This window comes from Perognathus longimembris, chromosome 10 (genome assembly GCF_023159225.1).
Source record: "Perognathus longimembris pacificus isolate PPM17 chromosome 10, ASM2315922v1, whole genome shotgun sequence".
NCBI classification, from domain to species: domain Eukaryota; kingdom Metazoa; phylum Chordata; class Mammalia; order Rodentia; family Heteromyidae; genus Perognathus; species Perognathus longimembris.
Window position 1 is genome coordinate 28,607,211 of NC_063170.1, and position 24,111 is coordinate 28,631,321.

At 41.6% G+C, this 24,111-nt stretch overlaps 1 protein-coding gene across 2 annotated transcripts in view; it reads left to right on the forward strand.

The window, feature by feature from the left end:
• The first annotated feature begins 3,431 nt into the window (after positions 1–3,431).
• Positions 3,432–24,111, forward strand: part of Neto2 (neuropilin and tolloid like 2) — a 49,236-nt gene continuing 28,556 nt past the window's right edge. For both annotated transcript variants that reach the window (XM_048355678.1, XM_048355680.1), the window contains exons 1-3: positions 3,432–3,615; positions 20,884–20,940; positions 23,619–23,759. In XM_048355678.1, coding sequence (XP_048211635.1) covers positions 3,582–3,615; positions 20,884–20,940; positions 23,619–23,759 — 232 coding nt within the window. In that variant the 5' untranslated portion in view covers positions 3,432–3,581. The remainder of the gene's footprint in view (positions 3,616–20,883; positions 20,941–23,618; positions 23,760–24,111) is intronic.

The following is a 24,111-nucleotide window of genomic DNA, read 5'->3' on the forward strand; positions in this document are numbered from 1 at the left end:
GGCAGGTAATGTGGGAACAGACTGGGTGCTACTAGGTGGTCTTCTGGGAAAATAATAATTCAAACACAGAACTCTCCAGCAGAGAAATATGTAAACTGCTTTCCTTTTGATTCAGCTAACATATGGCCACACAGTAGTCTCAGCTCTGAGAGACTACTGTGCTTTACTATGTTCCTCCAAACACCCCCTAGAGATGATTACACCCATACATCTTAAGGTTGGTGTTTGAAAAGGGAGCCACAGAACATTCCCAGTTGAAATCTACTTCCAGGCCAATGTACTGCAAGAAAAAAAGGCTTTTTAGATTTTATCAAAATGATCCTACCAGTAAAAACTACTAATAAAATGAAGAAATACTATATTATATATCTACTTCTTAAATTACTACATCTGCAGTATCCTGGTCACCCAGGACTCGAACCCTCGACAAGAAAGTCACCAGCACCCGTCAATCGGGCTAGGAGTCTTTATTTAGCTGTGCACTGTGTCTGCTCTTCAACATCGGGATGGCAAAGAACAGCAGTGAGCCACTGCAGGGTTGGGTTTTTAAAGGTAAAAGCTATGCACTCTATAGCAGCCCTCTAGCATGTTGTCTCCAAAATGGAGTTATAAAAGCTAAGAGTAAACTCTAAGAAAGTGAAATTTTACAAGCCCTATTGTTTCTAGGAGCTCTGGGAGCTACACTTTTACTTGGTTCTCACACATCCTCAAGTCAACTGCAAATTATTCTTCCCAGAGCTCCATCACTTCACAATTAAAAACTATTCTGACCTGTGAATGAAGTACAAACTCTTCTACTTAGCAGTCAGACAAGTACAGTCAGTCCTCTAAATCTAGAGGGGTCTACATTCAAGAATTCAACCATTAGTTCATCAAACATACTTAAAAAAAAAAAAAAGCCAGGCACTGGTGACTCATGTCTGTAATCCTCTGTACTCAAGAAGCTAAAATCTGAGGATTGTAGTTCAAAGCCACCTTGGGTAGGAAAGTCCTTGAGACTATTATCTTCAATTAACCACTAAAAAACCAAAAGTGGCACTGTAGCTCAAAGTGGTAACGCACTAGCCTTGAGCAAAAAGCTCAAGGACAGAGCCCAGGCCCCATCAACCAAAAAGAAAGGAAGGAATGAAGGAAGGGAGGGAGAAAGGGAGAGAGGGAGGGCCAGATGCTGGTGGCTCACACAGGTAATCCTAAGGATTAGATTTCTGTAATCACACCTGTAATCTCAGGAGGCTGAGACCTGAAGATGAGGGTTTGCAGCCAGTCTGGGAAGGAAAATCTGTGAAACACATATCTCCAACTAACCACCAAAAGGCCAGAAATAAACCTATGGCTCAAGTGTTTAGAGTGCCAACCTTGAGCAGAAAATGTTAAGGGTCATCACTCAAGCACTGAGTTCAAGCCCCAGTACCAGCATAGATAGATAATAAAATAGTGTCGTACTGAACATGAACAGGCTTTTCTTTTCCCCTTGTAATTATTCCCTAACCAATACAGTATAAATAACTATTAACACAAATCTGTGTGGTAATCTAGAGATGATCTGAAGTATAAAGGTGTATAAAGTATAAAGGAGTGAGTGTACGTTAGATAAAAATGCTCCATCACTTTTGTGAAGAACCTGAGTATCCCCAGATTTTGCTATCTGTGGGGAGGAGGGAAAAGAGGGGTTCTGGACTCACAGCTCCCCATTCAGTAACTACTCTATCTCCATAACCAAAGCTTGCTGTATTCAACCTTATCTTTACTTCCAAAAACTAACACCACAAATTCAAGACTCTTCCCCACATCTTTCTGATGCTTTTCCATTTTATATAACCTTTCTTTGTAGCCCATGCTCTGATGGCATCATACACGCTGATTTTCTGGAAGTTAGCAACTGTACATTAGAAACCTATTATTGTTCCACAAGCAAGTGGCTCCTTTCTCCCGGTTTGTTGTTGTTCTACCACTGTTGTCTATGACTAGGACTTAATAATCTATTCCTACTGTCCTAGTTTATCAGTAGGCCAACCTATTATGTTTCTGTGAAAGATTCTCAAATATTTTATTTATTTTTTCTGTGTGCAATTTTAAAGTTAATTGTAGATGCTTGTCCTTAGAAACCCAAACTCACATATCTTTTATAACCTCGCCCCATGTACACATCAATATAAAGGTCAGAACACTTTCATATTCACTGGTGTTAAATGTTTTGTCATTTGCATACTGACAAATTACACTACTGTGCCTTTCTTGGAGGGACATAGAGAAAGAGAGAGCCTGACACCCATAGGATATTTTGTTGTTGTTGTTGCCTAACATGCTCCTTAGCTGTATTTGGGAGACAAACACTTAAGTTCCTAATGTGTGCCAGCTCTGTTCTTGTGGGCTTTCAGTGACCATACTTAACGCGCATCCATGCTACCCAGCAGTGTGTGAGTGCAGAGACAAGCGTGGCTCCCGGCCTGGAACCCCTATCTCTTTCAACAGGGAGGAGGGAGAGTGTAAGGTGTGAGTTCACAGTCCAAGTCCAACGCAGGAAACAGCCCAGGGCCACAGCCGACGGCGGGAGTCAGCGGCCCGGGGCGGCATCCGCGTGGACTAGAGGCCAGGGCTGTGCGGGGCTCGCCGCCCTGCCCGCACCCATCCCCTTCGGGGACCGCGGCTCGGCGGAGACTCGGTGCAGTGTAGCCACCTCAAGAGCCTGCGGGAGCCCTCCTCCTCTGTCCCCCCCCCCGCGGGATCCGATCTTCCTCTGTCCCCCCCCGCGGGAGCCGTCCTCCTCTACCCCCCACGCGGGAGCCGTCCTCCTCTGCCCCCCACGCGGGAGCCGTCACGGTCGGGCAGGTGAGCTCACCGGGCCCTGAATGGCAGGTGACTGCGCTGGGCTGAGCTGGCAAAGTTTTCACCTTGACTGGCAGTCCTGGGGCAGAAGAGGGGGACACGGATGGGGGCGGGGGGGTCACCCGCGTGCTCACAGGCCCGGAGCGCGACACCTGCCTCCCAGCCCGACGCCTGGGCCCCACACATACACCTAACGGTCACCACGGGCGGGCGACGCCAGTCCCGTACTGGGAGCGCGCGGGAGGGCCAGGGGAGTGGAGGCGCTCGGGCGCAGGGTGGGGGGGGGGGCGAGCGGGAGGGACGGAGGAGGGGCGAGGGAGGGGTGGGCGGGGGGCGGGAGGAGGCGGGCGCGGGAGGGGGGAGGCGGAGAGTGCGGGCAGGGGGGATGGAGCGCGCGGGCGGGAGGCGGAGCCGCTGGCTGGCAGGGAGGGAGCCGGGCGGGGGCTGCACATGCGCACCGGAGGCACGGCCGGCACGCGGCGCCCGCGCTCCCCGCTTAAATGAGGCTGGGCTCCCTCTGTTCGCCACTTCAGTGGAGCCCCGCCGTGGCAGAGGCCGGCGCGGCGGCCGGTGCTGCGCGTCAGCCCTGCTCGGCTCTCGGGCGGTCGAGGCAGCGCCCGTCGAGGGAAGGGAGTCTGGCCCAGCGTAGGGACCCGCCGCGGGGAGGTAGCCCGCGGCCGGCGATGGAGACGGAGGGGGGCTGCTGCCGCGCCGGGCCGTGAGTGCCGCGCACGGAACCTCGGCCGCTGGGGAACATGGCCTTGGAGCAGATCTGCTCGGTCCTCAAAGGTAAGCGGCGCGGGCGCAGACGGCGCCCCCTGCGGGCCGAGGGCCTCCGCGCCGGTCCCTGGGCTCCCGCGCCGGCCCCGACGCGCCCCTTTGTCTGGCGGAGCGCTCTTGTCCGGCCCGGTCCTCCGGCTGTCGGAGTGCTACTCCCCGGGCCCTTGTGGGTCTGGCTGGCTCGTGCGGGCTCTTGGCGGGAGGCGGCGCACCCTCGGGCCGCGGCGGCCCAGAGGGCCCTCGGTCGGCGCCTTCGTGCCTCCCAGAGCCGTCCGCACCTCGCTTTGCAAAGTTGCGGATCCGCGTTGTTGGGGCGAAGGCCGGTCCCGCTGCAAATGCCATATCAAAAAGTAATTCCCCGCAAGCAGAGCCCCAGCCGGGACATCGCAGGGCGGCGTTGGAGAAGCCCCGCGGCCCCGCACCGCGAGGCCTTCCTGGCCTCGGGTTCCCACCTGCTGCGGCCGCGGCGGCTGCGGCACCACTGCGGGCTCCAGGAGCAGCGCGCGGGCGCCGCGGACCGCGCTCGGCCGCTCCGAGCGGGCTGCGTCCCGGGCGCTTCCCAGGACAGGGGGCCACCCGGCCGGCTCTCCGCGTGCTGCTTCCTGCGGCCCCAGCACCTCGCGCCGGGCGTGAGTCTTACCTGTGCGGAAATGGAAAGCAGTCGGCGTGCCAGGCACGCGCAAGGCAGCTGCGTACACAGACGGTTTGCATTTGCCGGTGTGCATTATTCCAGATAAATTTGTGAACTTAGATCATTTAGGAAAGTTGCTACTGAAGCACGGACTTGAATAAACCCTTTGGTCAGTTTTCAGGGAAAACAACTCCCCCCCACCCCCAAGGAAAAGGGACTTTCCTTTTTTGTCTCGAGATTTAATTGGAAATTGAGCATCTGAATACTTGTGTTAGAAAACATTCTTTTTATGTGAACGAGGAACAATATTCTCTTAGCGTTGGCATACTTATTTACTGTATCTTAATGTTTGTCCAGAAACAAAGTCTAGTGTATTCCCTCCATGTTAACACCTCTTTCTAGTCTGTTTTATTAGAAAGTCCTGTGTGTAATTTTACTTGTAATTGAACGAGCTACATTTTGTACGAACATGTTTTGCCAAACATTCCTAAAACCGTAACTGAGATTTCAACCATTTACAAGCTTAACCTAACGATAGTATCGACCTATATATTCAGCTTAAAATAACCTAGGACTTTCTACCTGGTGACTTTCAGTCAATCCACAAAATCCTACTGACTTCTTTATTATATAAACTGTTTCTGAATGAACCCTAATGTAAACTAGAATGATTAAAATGAATATATACAATTCTGAGTTATCAGTAAGTCCTGATTTGTGTGGTAACCCACATGTCAGTAGGATTTCTGGCAATGCCGCTTAGCAAGATTTCTTCCCTTGTCCTGACTGCACCCATGCCAGGGTATCAGAGCAGCCCAGGAAGAATCACTTGGCCCTGTTACACTGCTTTATCTGCAGAACTTGGCAGCACAGCTTGCCTGGGCAGTGGCACTTCTCCAGCATGACAGGACTCAGTCACAGCTCTTTGCTGGTGCCTTTGCAGTTGGTATGCACTGCCCTCTCTGGCCAAAATGAAGCATGTTCCCTTTGCTGGAAGATTCCACAGTGGTGGTGGCACTGCCATGGGGAAAACAATATAGTATCTGGGTGCTTTTTAAAATTATGTTACTCAGCCTACACTATTTTTACAGCTCAAGCTGAATTGTGTTTGCTCTTGTGGTGGTAAAGCTTATTTAATAAGAGCATTCTATTTTAAGTCTCTTTGTGGTATGTACATGGAGATACCAGAAATGGGTCTGGAAATGTAAACACACACATACACACAAAATCCTTAACAATAGTTGATTCTGACAGAGAAATCTCAGAGGTACAGACCAACAGGAAGGAAGGGAAATTTGATTTTTACCACATAACCATTTGCAGTATGTATGTATGTATTTATTTATTTTTGCTGGTCTTGGGGCTTGAACTCAGGGCCTGGGCTCTGTCCCTGAGCCTCTCTGGGCTCAAGGCTAGGACTCTACCACTTGAGCCACAGCACCACTTCCGGCTTTTTCTGTTTATGTGGTACTAAGGAATTGAACCCAGGGCTTCGTGCATGCCAGGCAAGCATTCTACCACTAAGCCACATTCCCAGTCCTCCTTAATTTTTTAACCAAATACATGTATTGCCTGTATAAAAATTAATATTTTTAGGTTTTAAATTTTACTTTTAAGAAGTTGGCCTTTCTGAATGCTGCTATTCATTATGTGTCCCAAGTCATGAAAAAATACTCCTGGAGTATTTTACAGGATGAACAGTTTCCATAGCAACAGGTCATCTGACACAGTTACTGAGTATCTGCACAATTGTAGATGTATCTACCACAGTCTTGTTTGGAATATCATGGTCCCTTTCTGTTTAAAACAGCCAAAATCGCTGAGATTTAAGTAGAAAGTAAATTAGTTTTTATGCCGTCACTGCTTCTATTTGTTTTACTTTGAGCAGTGAAGACAAAAGCATAACCTCTGTTTTGTTGAAATCTTCCACTAAGGTACTTCCAGTAATTTATTACCACTCCAGGTCTTAAAAAATTAAAGATAACCTTCTGTCAAGTTATCTAAGCAATATAGGCCAATGAAAATACAACACTAGGATTATAAACTAGGTGTTTTCTCTTCAGCGGCACACCTTCTTCAGGAGATCCTCTAGACTCAATAAGATTTAAAGCTATACAAACTGTGGTTAAATTAATGAAGTAACAGCAAAACTTTCCCTTGGCCCTATATATTTTTAAAGCTTGTCAAAATCTTAGTTTCTGTTCTTTCATCTTAAACCTCATCCAAGAACATGCACTAACTTCATACACGAACTTCATAGAAATAAGAATAGTCTTGGCCCGGTCTGCATGCTTGTAATCTCAGCTACTCCAGAGTTGGTAGTAGGCCCCTTGCCCAAGGTCAGCCCAGGTAAAAGTGCAAGACCCTACTTGAAATGCAGGCCGAAGGACTGGGGTGTGGCATGTGTTCTGGAGATTTTCCCTAGCAAGCTCGAGGCCATGAGTTTAATTGGCAATACTGCAAGACATTTTTTTCCTTTTTTCTTTTCCTCTCCCCAGGCTGGAAAATGTTTGGACACTGTCAGACGTTTCCTTAAACAACATATTCATTATAGTGTGTCCTCAACTAGAAGCCAGTTTTGATTTTGAATCCAAACTTTCCTTTTGGGGAAAAACGTATGTGTATTACAAATGAATGAGTTTAGATCAAACCCACTTTTTTATCCTTTTTGAATAAGATAGGGAAATAGTAGATTATAAATCTCATATCTAAAAGTTTGTTATTTTTTGGCAGTACTAGGGTTTGAAATCAGAGCCTCAGGATAGCTGGGCAAGTGCTCTTCCACTTGAGCTACTCTACTAGCCCTCATCTCAAATTTTAAAACAATCCACATATTGTTTTTTTTCGGGAGGGGGGGTGGAGGCATACACATTCACCACAGTCTCCTATTTTCTGTTTAGGCTACTACAGAATTATTACTGATGTTAAAAATATTTCTGAACTTTGAAATGGGAAGGAAGATCCTCTAGTCCAGGGTGTGCCAGGCTTGCCAATAACAGAACTCCCTCAGAGGCATGCCTGAGGAAATATGTGTAACAAAATGAGCAATAGATACAAGCAAGATTGCTGTGGCTGATGGGAAGTTTTGCTCTCTCCATTACCTTGAACATCTGGGCAAACCATCAGAGAATTGACTTTTTTCAACATATTTGGTATATTGTTTATAGAATTATAAAGAAAGTTTACTAATGTGAAAGTTCAGGGGTTTTTGCTGATCAAAATGACATTAAAATGAGTTGGTTCCAATATGCCTAGAGCAATACATTGGAAATTATAGCACTAATAGATGGCAGATAGTCTTTTCAGTTGTGACCTAATCATGTTAAAATTTGATGACAGTTGCTGTGGTGTCAGAGAGGACTCCTTTAATCAAAATGGAGAATATGAAACTGCCATGTCAGAGTGATTTGACTAATAGTTGTCACAGAATGGAAAATTGAGAAAACATTTCTGCTATTCTGGCACTGTGCTGAGCATGCACAGGCTGGAGAGATCCTAAGGGTCACCATCCATCCTAACACAGTAGGATTGAGTTCCAGTAATCTGGGTGCTTTTCTATTTGTTAAAACAGTTTATCAGAAACAAGTTTCTGCAGTGTCAAGTGGTATATGGCTTCTACACTCCATTTTGTTTTCATTATAGAAAATACTATCAGGCACTGGTGGCTCACTCCTGTACTCCTAGCTGCTCCAGGGGGTTGAGATCTGAGAGTCTCATTTTGAAACCATCCAGAGCAGGAAAGAAAGTCTGTGAAACTCTTCAGTTAACTGCAAAAACAAAAAACAGAAGTGGATCTTTGGCTAAAATAGTAGAGGAGAGCACTTGGAGGGGGGGTGTCGGGCGCGGGGGGGGGGGGGGTGGACCAGTGAGGTGGCAGTTACACTCTAGCATCCTGTGTTAGATTTAACCACCCTGTATCCTGCTTAGATGCTTACAACTGTAAAGCATAGGAAGAGCCATGTTTGTTACCACCAAAGTTAACTTGAAGAGTTTGATGAAAAACTTAAAGAGTATGGACTGGATATCTGAAGAAAAGAAAAATATATCTCTGTTTCGTTCTCATCCTCTGATATATGTTCAGATGAAAAGCGGGGTTGTAGGTAGAGGTGGTGGCTCGTGCCTATAAAAATTCCAGACAAAGTTAGTGAAACCTCAACTCACAAACAAGTATATGGGCCAGGCACTGATGGCTCACACTTGTAATCCTAGCCACTCAGGAGCCTGAGATCTGAGGCTCAAGGTTTAAAGCCAGCCTGGGCAGGAAAGTCTGTGAAACTCTTATCTTCAGTTAGACACCAAGAAAACCAGAAGTAGAGCTGTGGCTCAAAGTGGTAGAGTGCTAGCCAGAAGAGTTCAGGGATAGTACCCAGGCCCCAAATTTGCACCTTATAACTAACAAAAAGAAAAAAAAAAAACAGGTACGTACAAACAAAAGGACTAGAATCATAGCTCAGATGGTCATGAGATTAGTCCTCAGTATCTTACCAAAAAAGAGTTTATAAGTGACTGCTTAGCTGGAGATGTATGCTTATTAATAAGTGCAGGGCTGTCTGTATAGTATGTAATCAGGATGATGCTTGGTCACTTTATGTAATCATCTAATTTGCACAGAATGCTATTGTGAGCCAGACAATGGCTATATGTTAGGAAAGAAGATGAGACCCTCTTTCTAGTAAGATGAGACAGACAATAAGCATTTTTCTCAGCAGATAATGTAAATATTAATGAAAAAAGCATGAAGGTAAAAATGCAGAGTGTGTTTGAATTTGGGAAAACATCACAAGACTTGAATGAAGGAAAGATCAGCCATTTGGAGATTAATTCCAGGCTGAAGATGCAGCTTTGTCCCTAAGGCAAGAACTAGCTTGATGTATTGAAGTGATGCAAAGAAGGCCTGTGTAGCTATTGTTAACAATCGGGAGATCAGAAAGGTAATCAGGGCCGGATCACACAGCACCTCCACCACCAGAGTAAGAATGGATTTATGCTAAATATAAGAAAACAATACTAGAAGATTTTATGAAAGGCTTTGATGTGATCCCTTTATATTTTGAAAAGATTACTATTTTGTACGTAGCCAGAGGGGACCTATGATATGAACTGCAAATCACCAAATACTGTTTTACCCTTTCTAGTAGTTCTGTGGATTTGAGTTCAGTACATGATTGTCCAAAATAAGACTGTTCGCAGACTCAGGATGACTGTCTACCCAGCTAGGTAATAAATATTTAAGAATGTGTGTACTTTTGGGAAACATACTCTGTTATTTAACATGTTTTCTTTGAGATCATTGTAGATCTCAAAGTACAAGTGTTGGGGGTTTGTTTTGTTTTGATGGTATTAGGGATTGAACTCAGGGCCAAATGTGAAATCATTTAAGACATGTATGCCCACAGTCCTAGACAAGTGGTTTTACAGGAATGGCTTATATCATGTCTTCATACTTGCTAATTGGGATGCAGACATGGTAAGTAAACAAAGTTGTAAGAGTTGGAACTCCAACATCCATACTGAATCAGAAAATGAACTAGAGAATAAAAGTCACACACAGATATATAGATTGAAGGAGCTTAGACCCCTGTTAAGGATACGGCCTTCACTCTGGCCCTTTGACTGCTTCTCCCTAGTTTGTTCACATGTCAGAGAAATATACTGTGGTATATGGCTTTTCTGTTACTCTTAACAGTCCTAATATCAGTAGTGAAAGTAACAAAAGCATACATAAAAAGAGTTGGTGAATAGTAACAAGTGGAAAATCTAAATGTTGTCTACTTACATAGATCAAAAACTTCCTAAAGAAAGTAGGCTGTCAACAGTATAAGGATAACTTTCTGGATACTAAAAGAAGTCCATGGCAAATGCAGATGGCTGGACACAAGAAATATTTGTAGGAGCACAGGAAGGAATAGGTAGAACAGTTCATCCCATGATCAACATTTCTAAAACTAGTTGCATTTTGCCCATCCCTGCTCTGTACCATCCACTTGTCTTTGCCACTAGCAAAGGGGGGAAAAGGCAACCTTCCTGTTCCACTCAATAAACTGTCATTATCTATTGCGGAAGTCCTCAAAGCCCCAGGCCCAGCAGTTTTATCATAACTAGGATAAAATGCAAATCCCTTAGACCTATATACCCTGAAAGGAAACATGCCCCTTTCCCAAGTGTATGGGTAATTATTAAACACACTCAAGTTCTGAAACCACTTTCCTATTGATTCCTCACCAAACCTGGAGTTAGAATTACTACATATATATATATTTTATTTATTTATTTATTTTTGCCAGTCGTAGGCCTTGGACTCAGGGCCTGAGCACTGTCCCTGGCTTCTTCTTTGCTCAAGGCTAGCACTCTGCCACTTGAGCTACAGCACCACTTCTGGCTGTTTTTCTATATATGTGGTGCTGGGGAATCGAACCCAGGGCGTCATGTATGTGAGGCAAGCACTCTTGCTATGAGGCCATATTCCCAGCCCCTAGAATTACTACATATCTTTAAGCCTATTACTTGTTGCCAGATTATCCTCCAAAAAGTTACAATCCAACTGCAGAATTTAAATGTGCCCATTCCTATATTATGAGCAACTAGTGTAAACTTGAAGAAAAGCTGAATCGCAAGAAGAGTCCCGAGACTCAAAATGGAGTCTGTTAACTGGTTTGCTGCTGAGGAGGGTGGGAGTATGTTTCAAATGAATTTACTGGCCTGGCCTAGGCAGGTACAGTTTTTCCAATTCCCAAGAAAAACACCCTCTGAAAACTCCCATTTTGCCACACAGACTGGATGCATGAGCAGTGCCTGTCATCAAATTTAGATGCCAACCAGTGAGGACTGAGTACTTCCTGTACCTTAATACAGCACTTATTTAAGGAATTTTGTCGTATAAAGCTGCTCCCTCCTTGTTCTTTCCTATCATGCTTTTGTACAAACTGCTTCCTGAAATAAAGCTATTTTTTAGTCTTAAAATCTTTCCTAGAGATGCCAGGTGCCAGTTACTCACACTTGTTCATAATCCTTGCAATTCAGGAAGCTGAGATCTGAGGATCCCAATTCAAAGCCAACCAGGACAGGAAAGCTTGTGAGACTCTAATTAACTTCCAAAAAACAAAAGCAACTGTGGCTCAAGTGGTAGAGTACTAGCCTGTTATTTCTTGGTGTCTGAAGCTGAAACCAAAGGCCCTTCCCATTCTTCTCAATGTCATCTTGAGCCTGGAGCAACACTGGGACCTTCTCTCTGGTGGTACCAAGCATGTTGAGCTAGTCCTCTCAGATAAAGGCTCCTGTGCTCCAGGTAGACTTGAATGAACACTTTATTTCAAGTTAAGACTGCACTTCTTCACTCATATTATTGGGTCTCAGTACATAAAGGTTAAGATTATTCTAAGTTGCACAGGAAGGAACTTTTTCATGAGATGAAGAAAAAATGAGTAACTCAGGTTCCAAGCCCTCTGTTGGTCCATCACTTCCCAACACTCAGCTTCTTTCTTGACTAAAAACTAGGTTCCCCAAAGTAATTGTTTAGGTCTCAGACCTAAGTAAACCCAGGATGGTTTAAAACTTGGCTGGCCAAAAATGAAGCTGTTGAATTCTAAAACTTGTACAATTAGAGCAGATAAAACACCAGCCCTCTCAAAGGCATTAAGAAGCATTCTCTTTTTAATAAAAAAAATTATTAGTATATAATAATAGTATGAGACACATTCTTTAATTGGTATCTGAAAGCTTCTAAACAGGCCTAAGATTTGAATGTTACTTCTCTCAAAAAGGATAATTAGATAAATAATTATAAAAAGATACTTGCAAAGTAAAAAGCTAAACACACCAGTGCTTCTGCACAATGCTGCCACCCCTATCTCCTTACAGGCCATCTGCTCCTTTCTGCCCACCTCCTACTGCCCTCCACTCCCCAATTTGTCCTTCTCCATATTCACCAAGCGCCCCTCTTTTCCTTTCCATTTCCCTGACATCCCTGCTCCTTGCTCCCAGTACTAGACTCTTCCCAAATAGCACCCAGTAAGACTTAACGACTGGAAATGGACAAATTGCCTTGCAGTAAATTGGAATGTTTAGCCATTGTGAAGGATTTCCCAAAACCTGTTCTCTTGAACTCAAACATCTTAGCCTTATCGTTAACCTAAAAACCCAGATTTTTCACATTTTCATTACCTTACTCACATGCTTGTAGGAATGAATCTGACCTGGAGGCCTAAGATTTATTGAGGCACCAAGAAACATACACTGAAAACCATTCTTAATTTAAGACTGTCTCTGGCCTACAGCCTTACAGTGCTGTAGCCTAAGAAAGGTGAACCTATGTTTACAGATCTGAACAAACTTTTTGGCAGAACCGAGAAATTAAGGAACTACAGTGAGACTCAGCTTGCTTACCTTGATCTCTGGCTGGAGACTCTGAAACCCTTAGCACCTAAGCAATCAATAAGGTATCCATTGGGGCTGGGAATATGGCCTAGTGGCAACAGAACTTGCCTTGAATACATGAAGCCCTGGGTTCGATTCCCCAGCACCACATATATAGAAAATGGCCGTAAGTGGCACTGTGGCTCCAGTGGCAGAGTGCTAGCCTTGAGCAAAAAGAAGCAAGGGACAGTGCTCAGGCCCTGAGTCCAAGGCCCAGGACTGGCAAAAAAAAAAAAAAAAAAAGGTATCAATTGTTCAGAAAAATATTCCCATGTAATAGCCTTTAGTTAGCAAAAAATACATGGGAAAGAATAAAGACTGGAGTCACTCACACCTTAGATTGCTGGGAGAAATTGGTGACCCTCCAGTTAGAACAACTAAAGGACAACACCCCAGCAGCTCCTACATCTCAATCAGATGGCCTAGTTATTTTGTTGTTTGCTCTTTGTAAATACACTGGCTGTTTCTTGAGTTGCCTCAAATAGAAATAGTTAAACCCTTATGAAGCTAGTGTACCCCCTCCCCTTCAAACTGTGGGTGTTTCAGAACACTTAAACTAACCAATCCAAGGAATTAAATATTAAATATTTAATATTAAAACTGGGAATGAACTATATTTGAAATGAAGTCTCTCCCAAAAGGCATGTGTTAAAGACTTGGTCCCAGATGATGGCACTATGGAGAAGTGACTGAATCATAAGGGAGCTAACATAATCAGCTAGCCTGTTGTTTAATTCATGGATACTCATGGATGCTTGGGCTGTTAGGTTGAAGGAAGTATGTCACTAAAGGTACACCTTGCCCTGCCCCCTCCTCTGGTTCTTGGTTTCCTGATTGCCATTAAGGGAACAACTCTACTTCGCTCCACCCTCTACCACGATGTTCTGCCTTGCCTTAGACCAGAGTGGAGCCATAGACCATGAGGCAAACCTCTAAAGCTATGAGACAAATTTGTTTTTCTCTGGTGTTTGTCACAACAAACAAGTAACAAGCAAAACTAGTTCAATTTCTGGTTGATATCTAGAGTAGGCTGTCTGTCACTAACCTAAACACTTTTATGGCCCTTCCTCAAATCCTGAGTTTCTCCATATTATTGGAGTTGCTACCCAACCTATGATTGTTCTCAGACCTTTTCCATACCATTTTCTTCCCATTTAGGCCCTCTCTCAGGAAGTCATTGTTCATTCATCTCATCAGTCCCCTTACATGAGGGAGAGGTTTTTTGCAAGTGTATGAAGCCCATGTATGTCTTTGCCCCAAAAGAAAGAAACAATACTATAAACCCACCAGAAAGTCCTGAGCATTTAAGGTCCTTGCCAGGTATTCCCATCTACCTATCAGACTCAGTCCTACCCGTCCTGCATTTTAGGAATTCCAGGAAGAGCCTTTGGAACCATTCCAACACTGAAGCTAGTCATGTCCATTCAGTACCTCAATTAAAATTCAGGTGTTCATAATAATTATGAATCAATGGATACTCATTAGACAAGTATTACTTTTACCCAGTAACATGTTACCTTTTTTCATATTCAATTCCCTTATAATCTTCCTTTCTTTCCTTAATAAATATAACTGTCCAAATAATTCTCCAGGACTTTCTAGGTTTCAAATAACATTCTAAGTAGTAATTTTATCTTTACAGTATTTATGCATTGGTCAGAGTTGTCTCTACTAATTAACAGTGAAAAGGAAGAAAAATGTGACTTAATTTTCCTACAGTGGAAAGTCAGACCTTTAAACTGAGAAGCCTAGAGACAAGGCTCTCTGCTTAGAGCTAAAACAACACATTCAGGGTAAAAAGGGAATAAAGGAAGTAGCCTTGATGATTTGTGCTTAATGTGATCAAGTTATATGGTTACAGAGTTCAGAAATTTTACTTTGGTGTGAAAGAATCTCAAAGAACCTCAAAGAATCTGTGACTTACTGAATACATTGTAAGAGATTTTGATCCTTTTGGTAAGAGAAAGAGGGGATACTGGGACATAGATCAAGCTTATAGACAGAACAAAGCACTGTTTGATGTCCTAAATAATTACGTGTTTGGCATTAATGGAATTTGTTTTAATATCAACCTGATTCCAGTGATGTACAAAGATTCTACTATACAAATTTGGAAGGTTTATTATCATGTGGAATTTAGAATAACTGAATGTCACTACTATAGCTCCAAAATCATATTTGTAAATATTTCTATCCTAAATTACAGTGCAGGGGCTGGGAATATGGCCTAGTGGCAAGAGTGCTTGCCTCGTATACATGAGACCCTGGGTTCGATTCCTCAGCACCACATATACAGAAAATGGCCAGAAGTGGCGCTGTGGCTCAAGTGGCAGAGTGCTAGCCTTGAGCAAAAAAGAAGCCAGGGACAGTGCTCAGGCCCTGAGTTCAAGGCCCAGGACTGGCCAAAAATAAATAAATAAATAAATAAATTACAGTGCAAATTTTCTCTATTCTTTATATGTCACTTTTCTACTCACTGACAAAGCCCATCTGGTTGGTTGAGTTGTGAATAGTAATTACTTGAGAAAAAAGATAATTGTAAACAGACTACTAATTGTGAGCAGACCTCAAGGAAGAAAATAACAACAGGTTTGTTTTCCCTTGCAACTTTATTTTCATTATGATTATCTTTTGTATGAAGTTCATACATCAATTTTTTTATAAAGACATACTTTAGTTAAGCATCATGTATTCAGTTTTTCAAGCATGATTCATCTTTTTGTCATGGTTGTATATTGCTTTCCTGGTTTCTGTTTGTCAGTATCTTGTTTTTTTAAAAAGTACATTCCTCTCCATAGTTTCAGTGTAAAGATATGAGGAATTTGAAGGGAACAGTGTTCCTATATAACATGAGATCTTCACTAACAGTACTCAAAGCAAGAGAAAGACAAAGGTGTTGAGAAAAGACTAAGGTCAACAAGGATGTAAAACCAAAGATGGAGGACAAATACATTTTAAGTTGTAAACTAAATGGCAAGAACTGTATCTTTGTACATTGATAACCTTGGTTAGGAAATACCAACAACGGAATGAACAAAGATGTAACTATCTCCAGTCACTTGGAAAGGTCAATACGTCCATTTCCCTCATCCCTAACCTCCTGTAAGTTACTAGTTGCAACTGAATGAATGTAGATTCATCTCTGTATTCAAAAGTTCACACATGTGAGATGTTTTACAAGATCTCCAACATGTCCTATAACCATTTCCTTCCACATACCAAGCCTACTGTACTACTCAGAGCTCCCTGAAACATGCTACACATTAGAGTTCGTGCCTCCTTGTTTTTAGAGTTCTGTTCCTAGGTTCATAATACACATTTTTTGTGTGAAGATTTCCTCACTATCCCCCTCAAGCCCCATCAGAATGAGTGGGTTTCCCCTACCCCTGTGCTTCCATTATATGTTCTCTGTGCTTCCTGATGAACCTCTTTCCAACTTATATTGTTGGTGGTCTTTGATAATAGATTGCTTACAGATATCAGTTGTCCTAATATCTAATGTTTATTTAGGCAATTCCTAGTATGTAATATGTGTTATGCATTTCTCATTTAATTTTCACAACAAACTTGTGTGGTTGGTGCTGTAATCAGCTAACAAAGAACTCACAGCTGAAACAAGGCAAAACTTGAATCCCAGCCCCAGACTCACCTGCATCCTGAAGTCCACTTAACCATTTTTTAATTTCTCTACTGTGTACCCCTTGGGCCTGCTCTTCAGGAGCAGATCACACAGTAGTGGGTGGGGTTAGTAGTATAGTTTCCATTCAACAAAACAAAGTGCCTTATTGGGCACTGACAACTCGTACCTGTAATCCTAGCTACTCAGGAGGCTAACATCTGAGGGTCTGGTTTGAAGGTAGCCTGGGCCGGAAAGTCTGAGACTGTTATCTCCAATTAACTACCAAAAAAAAAAAAAAAAGCTGGAAGTGTCGCTGTGATCCAAATGGTAAGGCACTAGCCTTGAATACAAAAGCTCCAGGACAGTGCTAAGGCCCAAAGTTCAAGCCCTAGGACCAGCACAAGAGAGAGACAGAGAAAGAGAGAAAGGTGCCTTAAAGAAGTTAGAAATACTGAGAGAGAGCAAAGGAAGGGGTGACATTGTCCAAAAAGAAATGAACTCTTTACCTGACTTATATGTAACTTTAACTCCTCTATACATCACCTTTATGATAACAATAAAATAATTGAAAAAATAGGACACCTTAAAACTGTGTTATATGTATATATACATATGTATGTGTATAGATATATAACCCACAGTCAACATCATACTAATTGGTAAAAACCTAAAACAAGTTTTTTTCTAAAATCAGGAACAAAATAGGATGTCCACCCTTACTCTATATAGTCTGGAAGTCCTAGCCAAAGCAAAAGGGCAGTAGAAAGATTACACATATTTTATAAGGGAATATAAAGATTTTTATAAGAAATCCAAACAGGGAAAGAAGTAAAACTCTTATTTGCAGATAATATGACCCCATGTCTAAAGGACCCTAAACACTCCATTCCAAAACTACTTGGGCTGTTAAGCACCTTCGGTAAAATATTGAGTTATAAAATCAATGCACAAAACTCAGTAGCTGGGGCTAGGAATGTGGCCTAGTGGTACTGTGCTTACCTTGCATGCATGAAGCCCTGGGTTCCATTTCTCATCACCACATAAGTGGAAAAAGCTGGAAGTGGTGCTGTGTGGCTCAAGTGGTAGAGTGTTAGCCGTGAGCAAAAAGAAGCCAGGGACAGTGCTCAGGCCCTGAATCCAAGCCCCAGGACTGGCCAAAAAAAAAAAAAAAATTTTCTTGAAAAGAAAAAAACTCAGCATTTTGATAAACAATGAATTTATGGAAAGGAAAATTAAGAGAACAAAACAATAGACTCAAAAGTATATTTTTTAAAAACTAGAAATAACTCCAAAGGGGTGAAGGACTTCTAGAATAAAAACTGTAAAACTTGTGTGGGGCACTGGTGGCTCATGCCTGTAATATCTAAGCTACTTAAGAAAGATCATGGTTCAAAGTCAGCCAGGGTAGGAAGACTCTTACCTCCAATCACCAAAAGGAAAGAAGTGGATTTGTAGCTGAAGTGGTTGAGCCGTGAATAAAAAAAGCCCAGGGACTGAGTTTGAGCACCAGAACTGGCATAAAAAAAATTTTAAACCTTAAGAAGATACCAGGAAGGGGGAAAGACACTCATGTTGAGGAATTGGTAGAATTACCATTCTGTGAAAATGGCCATATAGCCAAAGGCTATTTACAAATCCAATGTACTCTAAATCCCAGTCATTATTTGTAGAGATGGAGAAGACAATTCAATAAATACTTCATATTGAAACACAAAAGACCCCAAATAGCCAAAGCAATCTTGAACAAGAAAAGCAACACTATAGATATCATGCTCCCAGGCTTCAAACTATACCTCAGAGCCCTAGTAACAAACAGGTTAGTACTGGCACAAAAACATCTAAGACCAACAGTACAGACGAGAAGACCCAGAAATGAACCTACACACCTATAGCCACCTGATTTTTGACAAAAGAGCTAACAATGTATGGAAGAAAGTACTCTTCAATAATTAGTGCAGGGGGGCTGGGGATATAGCCTAGTGGCAAGAGTGCCTGCCTCGGATACACGAGGCTCTAGGTTCGATTCCCCAGCACCACATATACAGAAAACGGCCGGAAGCGGCGCTGTGGCTCAAGTGGCAGAGTGCTAGCCTTGAGCGGGAAGAAGCCAGGGACAGTGCTCAGGCCCTGAGTCCAAGGCCCAGAACTGGCCAAAAAAAAAAAAAAAAGAAAAAAAAATCAAAAAAAAAAAAATAATTAGTGCAGGGAAGACTGGATATGCATATGCAAAAAGACTTCAATTAGATTGTCATCTCTCACATTTTATTAATATCAATTCAGAAGAGACCAAAGACCTCAGTCTAAATTCTGAGCCCTTGAAACTACTATAGGAAAGAGGGAAAACTTATTGGCATAGGCAGGACTTTTCTGAGTAGAATTCTAGGGTCTCTGCAGACAAGAAAGATAATTGAAATTGCATGAAGCTCAAAAGCACTGGCACATGCCAGTGAAGGACATAGTCACTTAAGCTAAAAAGACAGCTTACAGAATGGGAGATCTTTACCAGCTGTATGTCTGACAAGGGCCTAATAAACAATACACAAGGTCTCAAAACTAAATGCCCAAAGTGTTAATAACCCTGTTAATAAGTGGGCAAAGGAGGTAAATAGACACTTCCTAAAAGAAGAAATACAGAATACCAATAAACACATGAATAAATGCTTAACATCCCTGGCTTTAAAGTAAATACAAGTCAAAACAACACTGAGCCCGGCACCAATGGCTCAAGCCTGAAAATCCTAGCTACTCAGGAGCCTGGGAGCTGAGAATCACAATTCAAGACCATCCTGAGCATAAAAGTTTATGAGACTCTTATCTCCAATTAGCCAGAAGAAAGTAGGAAGGGAGGAAAAAAGAAAGAAGGAAAGGAAGGAAGGAAGGAATGAAACAAAGGAAGAAAGAAAGTGAGTAAGCAAGCAGAAGTAGATCTGTGGCTTAAGTGATAGAACACAAATGCTGAGACAGCACCCAGACCCTGAGTTCAAGCCCCAGAATTATCACACACACAGACAAAACAAAACTATTGAGATTTTATATCACTCCACTTAGAATGGTTAGAATATACACAACAACAAATGGAAAGAGGGATCATATAACACTGATGGTATCAGTGTAAATTAGTGTAACCACTGATTTCCTATGGAGGTTCCTCAAAAAACTAAAAATAGCCAGACGCTGGTGCCTCATGCCTGTAATCCTAGCCACTCAAGAGGCTAAGATCTGAGGATCACGGTTCATAGCCAGCCTGGGCAGGAAAGTCTGTGACACTCTTATCTCCAATTAACCACCTGAAAACTAGAAGTGGTGCTATGGCTCAAAGTGGAGGAGCACTTGCCTTGAGCTGAAGAGCTCAGGGACAGCACTCAGACCCAGAGTTCAAGCCCCATGACCAACCAAAAAAAAAGGTAGAAGTATCCTGTGATCCAGTGATGCCACTCTTGGGCATTTATCCAAAAGATTGTGACTTAGAATACAGTTTAAAGAAGCAAGCAAAATGCCTGCACATCAATGTTCATTGCAGTTGTATTTATAATAGCCAAGTTATAGAAACAGACCAAATACCCTACAACTGACAAATGGGTCAAGAAAATGAAAAATGTGATATATAATGTAAGCTCCTCCATCTATCAGGAAGAATAATATTATGCTAATTACAGGGAAATGGATGGACCTGGAAAAAAATGCATATTGAATTAAGTAAGCCAGGCTCAGAGAGGCAAAGGGTATATGTTTTCTGTCATATATGGAAGTTAGACCTGAAGTATAAACATTTCAAAACATGAGGCCAAATACATATGTATGTGATCAAACTGACTAAAGGATAGCATATGCAGGAGTGAGATCCCATGCTGTATCCTCTTTGAGCAATTAACAGGCAGTTTAACAAAATGAATACCAAGAATCTACAACATATCTTGACCAAAAGGGTTCATGCTGAAAAGAAGGGGAAAGATGAATGGAAAGAGGAATAGTGATAATACTCAATGTACATACATGAAAACTGAATTAGAAAACTTGAGATCAGAGGGAGTGGGATAAATGGGATGGGGTGAGTTATAGAAGGAGTTGACTTATCACTTATGCACTGTGCACATAAATGGACATGTTATCAAAATCTCTTTGTACAACAATTTGAACAATAAAAAAGAATGTCCCAAATGTGTTTAAAATCAGCCATATCTTTTCTTCAGTTCTTTGGGGTCAGATAGTAAATCATGAGATAGTTTTTAATGCTTAAAAATCTGAAGAGTGGCTAGGTGTCAGTGGCCCATGCCTATAATTCTACCTATTTCGGAGGCTGAGATCTGAGGATCAAAGTTCAAAGCCAGCTTGGAAAGGAAAGTCCATAAGACTCTTATCTCTAACCACCAAATATCCAGAAGAAGAGCTTCTGTGTTTAAGTCCCAAGATCAGCACCCAGGCCCTGAGTTCAAGCCCTAATATCAACACATGCACACACACACACACACACACACACACACACACAAACACACACACTTGAGAGTGAATATTGGTAAGAAATAATGATTCTAGTATTGTCATCAAATCTTCCTTATAGACTTAGTAAAATGTAGGATATAGTCAATTTTTTAACTTTTCTTTTCTGTTATTCTAGTGCTGTTAATAACAATACTTGTGGTAGAAGGGATCGCTGTGGCCCAAAAGACTCAAGGTAATATATAATGATAACTCATTGCATGTTCAGGACAGAAGGAAAGGATCGCAACTTTTGAATACTATTTCCCTAAGTATTTGGGGATAATTCATGGCCTAAGTCTTTCTGTCAGCCAGTAAGCCTCAGTTTAACTGGACTTTGCTGCAGGTAGAGTGAAGTGTTGACATAAGTCTTCCTAAATAAGTTGAAAAAAAAAAAAACAGCACCACTAGTAGCTCCTCAAACACCATGATTTATGTACAATGTGTATTTGTACTTTATCATAAAGGAGAAATTTTTAAATCCCCTTTTTTAATGTAAACAAGTTAAGCCTTTCTATCAAAATAGTATTCAAAGCTCTTTGGTCCTATTCTCATTGTCCTGATATATGAAAGAATTTTAGCTAGCTATTACAATTTTTAAGCCAGTTTGGTGCATTTCCTGTATGATCCAATTTGCTTTTCATCAAAGTTATGCATACATGTGATAAAAATCATAACATACTAAACAACTAGGAAAAAACATTTTCCCATTCTATACGTCTCACTTCCTGCCCCATGGAAGTAACTAGTTTAAGATTGTTCTTTTGGCATTTTTTTTTATCTTTAAGCAACATGCTATGGTGGTGTTTCTTGATTATTTCTATTTTAGACATTACTTATTTCTCACCATGGAAGATAAGAATTTAACTCTTTCACACACTTTCTGCCCACTCAGCCCACAGGGAGTATTGCTTATTCTCAGCTAAGAGGACAAAGTTGCAAATGTCTCTCAGAAAGTATTCTCCAGCTTTCTCTTTTATATCAGCCTTCTCAATATAGCTTAGCACAATTCTAGTTATACCAGCATTGGGATTTACAATGTTTTTTTTACTATGAATTTTGTTTTTAGGTTTAAGAGAATTTTGTTTCTGTTTAATTTTTAAAATTGCTTTTTCATTTTATGTGTTCTGTCTTTTCAGAAATTCCTTTTGGTTGTTTTTGGAAGGTGGAGGTTATATTGTTTTGTTTGAAACAGGATCTTGTTTATGACTTGAGGTTCTCCTTCTTCTGCAGTGCCAGGCCTTTTTCTTTCTTTCTTTCTTTCTTTTTTAAATTCTAAGCTATATAGCCTAGGCTGACCTTGAATTTACTGTCCTCCTATCTCAACCTCTCATCTCTCCCTCTGGGCCACATTCTGGGAGATTTACTTAACTTTATCCTTAAAACTAGGAATTAGAAAACTTTCTGAAAAAGTTCAGATGTTAAGTATTTAAGTCTTTGCAGGCCATACTGCCTAGAGGAAGCTGCTCAGCTCTTCTGTTGTTCATAGGCCAGTATAAAGGCCAGTGATGGGTGTGGGTGTGTCAGTGAAGCTTCAGTGTAGCTACTGGCAGCAAGCAGACTTGGCTTTGAGCTCTAAACTTTGCTCATGGTTTCCTTTCTCCTGTGAATGGAAGCTTTCCTTTGTTTTCTGAATATGCTTTGCTTTGAATATCCTTGTTGATATGCCCTGTGTATATACTTGCTTTTCTATCTCTGTAGATTAAAGGAAGGTTGGTTTTTTTTTTTTTTACTATGTTTTAAATATATATTTCTTACATTATTCTGTTTCTTTGAAGTTGCTTTTTTCTGTGTTTCCTACCGGAGGTTTTCCTCCAGTGTCTGGTTATCTTTGCATATTTTTTCACATTTAAGTGGAGCATGGAAAAAGTGGTGATTAGTTGTCTACAGGTAGAGGTAAAGATGTGTACTGTGGCCCTCACCATGGACTGACCTGGCCTTCTGGAGCCCATGAATCTACATGGTTGAGTCTTTTCTCAGTGTGGGTTAGATTCCCCAGAGAAGTCTTTCCATTTCCTGTTTAGTGGCTCTGAATTCAGAGCATTCCTCTAAGAAGCCACTGGTTCATTATGCAAACTAATTTTGTTTTCAAGTTGACCTTTTGACTGTTAGCTGTATCTGATGTCCCCGATTCCATCAATCCTGTTTGACCTTCTGGAGAAATCATCCCCAATGCTTTAATGTGCTAGAATAGCAACTGCCTATGTGGAGAAGGGAAGGGTATATACAATCCAAGTGCTTCTCAGAAGACTTAACCAGCCTCTTCCTTGTAAACCAGCCCAGTTCACACCACTTGCTTCTACTGCCAGTTGTTACTGTTGTGTCTACTTATCCATACTTCAGGGTAAGAAAAAAGAAAAGAAAGAAAGAGGGAGAGAAAACTGTTAGATTCTAGTACTGGCAAAAAAAGTGGAATTTGAGGAGGATGTAAAAGTAAATGCATGATTCAGTGACAATCTTTAACTAGAATCCCTCTGTAATCTTTGAATTTTATTTGACTTTTGTTAAAATAAGTATAAAGATACTATATCAGATAATTCCAGTGATCGTTTTATTTTTATATCAGACTGAATTTTACTAAATGTTATCAATTGATTAGATTCTCCCACATGTTTTTGCCTTGTCAAATGTAAGCATTTTATTTCCTTCTTGTCTTCCATAGCCAACTTCTTCAGCAGCAAGTACTTCCAACAAACACAGCATACAGAAATCTTACCTCCCTTTTGTACTCAATTTGTTGTGCTAAGTTTGATGGTTGGCTCTTAGGGATCTATATCTATATCTATATCTATCTATGCACTGGAGTGGGCAATTGTTAGAAGAATGCTATTGTCTTTTGCTGGGATAATGTCTAACATTCTGCTTTTCCTAAAGATGGACAAAACATTGGAATCAAGCACAGTCCCCCAACTCAGTGTGGCATTTGGGTTAGAACCAGCAATGGAGGTCATTTTGCTTCACCAAATTATCCCAATTCCTATCCACCAAACAAGGAGTGCATCTACATTTTGGAAGGTATTCATCCAATTTCTGTCTTTAATTGGATAGTTACTTCTTATTGTAAAACTAAACATTAGCAAAATGCCTTGTTTAAACCAATGTGAATGAATTTTATATTTTATACTGAATTCTGTATAAACTCAGTACAGATTATACTGAACTCTGGTAAAAATAAATATTGTAATATTTAATACGTTAACAAGTGGTAATTAAAAGTTTATGGGGGTCTGGGAATGTGGCTTAGTGGTAAAATGCTTGCCTAGCATGCATGAAGCCCTAGGTTCAATTCTTCAGTACCACATAAACAGAAAAAGTCGGAAGTGGCAATATGGCTCAAATGGTACAGTCCTAGCCTTGAGCAAAAGAA